The sequence below is a fragment of the Loxodonta africana genome, chromosome 7, assembly GCF_030014295.1.
Source record: "Loxodonta africana isolate mLoxAfr1 chromosome 7, mLoxAfr1.hap2, whole genome shotgun sequence".
Taxonomy (NCBI): domain Eukaryota; kingdom Metazoa; phylum Chordata; class Mammalia; order Proboscidea; family Elephantidae; genus Loxodonta; species Loxodonta africana.
In genome coordinates, this window is record NC_087348.1 from 27,993,837 (window position 1) to 27,998,952 (window position 5,116).

Below are 5,116 nucleotides of genomic sequence, written 5' to 3' on the forward strand. Positions count from 1 at the left end.
TTGCTATCTATATAGTCTTACTGTTATGTATTTAAATCATTTCCAGTTATCCCAATTTTTAGCACAGCTGCAATGTATATCCTTTTGAATGCTTTCTGGGGGTATTTTACTAGATCTCATGCTGATTTCCTAAATCATCATCAAAATTTGATATGGTCTGGTTTTTACAAAACTTATGAGTCTTTCATTGTTGTTCAATTGGTGTTTCCATGATTTTAATGAGTTTGAGTATTTTTATATGTGCACATTGACCACTTATAATGTTCTTTTTTGTATTGCTTATTCAAATGCTTTGCTGTTTGTAGAATTGTGTGGTGGTGGCGGTCGTTGTATGTGGTGGAGTCGATTCTGACTCATAGTGATCCTTTGTGACTGAGTAGAACTGCTCCATTGGGTTTCTTAGGCTGAAATTTTTATGGGAACAGATCCCAAGGTCTTTTCTCTGCAGAGCCATTGGGTGGGTTTGAACCACTGACCATTAGGTTAGCAGCTGAGGACTTAACCAATGTGCCTACAGGGCTCCTTAAAATTGGGTTACTAATGTTACTAATGTTAGTCTTTATATTACTGACTTGTAGGAGTTGTAAATATTTAATCCCATTCTGCCTCTTTTTAAAACTCTTTGTTCGTATTGAGTTTTGTCATACAGAAGTGTTAATGTATTACAATTTTTCTTTATGAATTTGCTACCCTAAAATATAGATTTTCTTCCAAATTTTTTTTCTAATTTGGTTTGATACATTTGTACCTTTCAACCATCTGGAATATATATCTTTTTGAATAATGAGGTAATATTTTTTTTTTCAGATGGAGATTCAAATTCCTAACATCAGTTACTGAAAAGTCCACTATTTCACATTAATAAGAAACGTCAACTAAAACAGAAAATTTTTCCAATATTTATACTTGTGTTTGTTGACCGTCTGATTCTATACCAGGTGCCTGGTATGTCTGGTGACACCCCCACTCCTATTGCCCCCGATCTAAAATGTTTAAGCAAAAAACCTTTATTGTGAAACATGAACTATCAAGCTATCATCTTCCACTTGTAATTTCAAAATGTAACCTCAGGGACTTTGAGTGCTCTAAGAGGTGCTTTTCAGAAATTGGAAGAAAAAAATAGAAATAGAGATATTTGAAATACCTCCTTCCAAACTCACTGCCATTCAGTCAATTCCAACTCATAATGACCTTGTAAGACAGAGGAGAACTGACCCATAGGGTATCCAAGGCTGTAAACCTTTATGGAAGCTGACTACCACATCTTTCTCCCACAGAGTGGCTAGTGGATTTGAAACACTGATCTTTTGGGTAGCAGAGGAGTGCTTTAACCATGTACCATTGGGACAACTAGGTATCTTTTGCAAATTATCGAAGAACATTCTTTTATATTTTTTAAAATATATCAAGTACTAAATATCATTAAGGTGTTTGAGGTAAAAGCAGATTATTTAAAAGGCGGTGTTTATAGGGTTGCTATGTTCAGAACTGGCTCCACAGCAATGGGGTAAATAAGTGTTTCTTGCTCCCTTTTTCAAGCTGGAATATCTGGAAATGAGTGTTCAGTAATTACTGGGTCGTATATTTGTTGGTCCCTGGGTGGTGTAAATGGTTTGTACTCAACTAGTAAACTAAAGATTTAGGATTCAAACCTACTCACCACCATTGAGGAAGAAAGCCCTGGTGATGTTTCCATAAAAATTATCTCCAAAAAAAAAAACCCTGTGGAGCAGTTCTACTCTGTAACACATGTGGTCTCCATGAGTAGAATCCACTTTGTGGCAATGTTTTTGTTTGTTTGTTTATTATGTATTTATAAGTAAAATACATTCATATACATATGTATCATAAATATGTAATACATAAATAGATGAAGAAATAAGACATTATATTGACAGGAACAGTGTGTGACTTTATATCTATAACCTTAAAATCAAAAAGAAGACAAATATATCCTAAATGCTGCCTGATAAACCAACACTTCAAAGGATGGGTCCCAAGGTCTATTGAATGTGAAAACTATTAAGTAAATAATATACTGGCATCATATCCACTGATTTTTTATTTATCAAATAAATCAAATTAATAAGAGCAGAAATATGTCAAATTAACAAGAAGTTGCATTTTAAGAGTGATATAGGAAGTATCCTTCCTAACTTATTTGAGATTTAAAATGACCTTATGAAGTGGTTATTAAAAATTGAGGGACAAAGAAATGAAGTGACTCATTAAGACAACAGCTAGAATGTCCCTGATGAGGAAAAATTTTTTTACTCAAAATATCCCATAACATCACATAGCACCACAAATTAATTTGCATAAGACATTTCACACTGTTGCACAGCACCATACATTAATTCCTGTATTTTTTATTTTTTTCAGATAAACGATTTCACACTTGTGCCTTCTCCTCATTCACGAAATGATGCTGCTGAATAATAATGTGACTGAGTTCATTCTGCTTGGGTTGACACAAGATCCTGTTAAAAAGAAAATAGTGCTTATCCGTTTCTTGCTTTCCTACTTAGGGACATTGTTGGGCAACTCGTTGATTATCATCACCCTTAAGACTAGTCGGGCACTTGGGAGTCCAATGTACTTTTTCCTCTTCTACTTATCCTTATCTGATACTCGCTTCTGTACTGCCATAGCCCCTAGAATGATTGTGGATATCCTTCAGAAGAACATCACTATCTCTTCTAGTGAGTACATTATCCACATCTTTTCATTTCATTTCTTTGGCTGCATGGAGATCTTGATCTTTATTCTGATGGCCATTGACCACTATGTGGCCATCTGTAAACCCCTGCACTACATGAGCATGATGAACCGGCGGGTCTGCAGTGTGTTGGTAGCTCTAGCCTGGGTAGCGTCCTGTGTGCATTCTTCAGTTCAGATTTTTCTGACCTTGAGTTTACCTTTCTGGGGTCCCAATGTGATTGATCACTATTTATGTGACTTGCACCCCTTGTTGAAACTTGCCTGTACAAACACCTATGTGGCCAATCTGCTGCTGGTGTCCAATAGTGGGGCCATTTCCATAATGAGTTTTGTAATGCTGATGTTCTCCTATGTTATCATCTTGCATTCTCTGAGAAATCACAGTGCTGAAGGGAGGAAAAAAGCCCTTTCCACCTGCATCTCGCATATCATCGTAGTCATCTTGTTCTTTGTTCCTTGTATATTTGCATACACACGCCCCGCAACCACCTTCCCCATGGATAAAATGATAACTGTGTTTTATACAATTGGAACACCCTTGCTTAACCCTCTGATTTATACACTGAGAAATGCTGAGGTGAAAAATGCCATGAGGAAGCTATGGAAAAAAAACTGATCTCAGAAGACCAAAGATAAATGGAAATTTCAAATCCTTCTTCATAGTTTACGTTGACCGAGCATAATTCTAGAAAGCATATAATAGTCTTACTGTGAATTTCATAGAAACTTAACTTGGGGAATAAGTGCTACTTTCTTCAGGAAACTGGGTAAAATGAACACATATGCTGGTTAGTGCTGAGTCAGTTAGTGTTGAAACAAAAGCAGGTACAAACAGATATGCCAGGCCAATTTAGATTTTTCACTACTGTCTCTCTACCTCTCTTGGATAACTAGAACCACTTGTGGTTTTGATCTGGTATTTTTTCTATCCTCCTTCATGTTGATTTCTGGTGTTGCTCCCCTATTACCCTAAGACTTACATTCAAATCTACTCAGTAGCACTACAGAAGAAAGGCCTAGCGAATCACTTCCATAAAGATTACAGCCAAAAATCCCTGTGGAAAAATTCTCCTTAGTAGCACGTGAGGTTGCCATGAGTGGGTATCAACTTGAAGACAATAGATTTTTTGTTAGTTTATTTTATTATGATTACAGTTAGTCCTCTATATGCTTAAATTCCTATCCTGGTGGAATTTCTCTTCTCAAAACTGAATGTTTTAGTCCAGTGGAGGAATTTTGGGCTTTGAAACAAATTCGTCGTGTTACAGATGGAAAATTTTAGTGAGTTTTCAATACAATCCAGATAAGAGACTAACTTGAATAGAGAGTATTGAAACATGTATATGAAACGTATGTTTCTGCAGTGGGAATGTATGCCACTTTGTCACTATCCATCTGACATTACAGTCTGTAGTTACATAATCATTAAGAATCTAATTTCTTATTTATATTTTTATCCATACAGAAATTTTTATTTGAGAATTCTATATTGATTTTTTTGTAGTAAATTGTATTAAAGTTACTAAATTTGTGTCAGTTTTATGTACGAAGAGCTTTGACATTTCTTTAGCTTGAGAAAATACGTATCTCTTTTTTCTGTGTAGATAAGGAACTGTAGATTCTATAATGAACTATAGTGCCATATACACATACTTTTTTAAATTTTTAGTTTCTGTGAATTTCAAGGTAAAATCTATCCCAGGTAGTTTACCACTGATTACAGAAGCTACAGTTTGATTTAAATATTGAAAGATTTGCATAATAATATTTTTCAGTTGGCTGAATTTTAGCTGATGTCTTCTTCTATTTCACGGTAAGGAAAAGATAAAAAGGGAGTGTGCATTTAATCCAAGGTAGGTGTCTCCTCAGAAACACTCCATCTATTATGTCTTCTGGACATGCTTTTTATATAGAACCCCTGCTACCACTGCCACCAAGTCTCTTGCAGGCATTGTGCTCTAGATCAGAGTCAGAATTTTATAATAAACATGGCAGAAGTGCAAAGAATACTGATGATGCAGACACAAGAATTTCCTTTGTTGGATGCAGTGTCCTGAAAGAGAAAGAAAAGGACACTGAGAGCTAAAATTTTATAGAGAAAAGTAATTACCATGAACCCGAAAATTATTCTCTATTTCTTGGTTGGCTACCCTATGCGAGAGAATAATCTTCCCTTCCCCTGATCCCATGCAATTACCTCATCTGAAGCAGTTGTCATACAAAGGTATTTTTTCTCCCCCAGAGCTTCCTCCTAGATCTAATTACTTCCAAACGGTAACTAGGGGCAAGTCTCAGCGAAGCCAAAGCAGTAAAGTAAAATCCTTGCTCTTTTAGAAATGATATGCATGGGGGAATTGCAGTAACTAGCTAACACACATGGTGAGAAATGAGGAGA

The 5,116-nt window shown here is 35.7% G+C and overlaps 1 protein-coding gene across 1 annotated transcript; it reads left to right on the forward strand.

Annotated features, from left to right (window-relative positions):
* The first annotated feature begins 2,422 nt into the window (after window positions 1-2,422).
* On the forward strand, window positions 2,423-3,337 carry LOC135232088 (olfactory receptor 4C16-like). The gene has a single exon (XM_064289377.1). It carries the CDS (start codon window positions 2,423-2,425, stop codon window positions 3,335-3,337), a length of 915 nt encoding a protein of 304 aa, XP_064145447.1.
* The last annotated feature ends 1,779 nt before the right edge of the window (window positions 3,338-5,116 follow it).

Bases quoted from the DNA above. Each gene is read 5' to 3' on its own strand.
- LOC135232088 (XM_064289377.1), top strand. From the start codon at position 2,423: ATGATGCTGCTGAATAATAATGTGACTGAGTTCATTCTGCTTGGGTTG.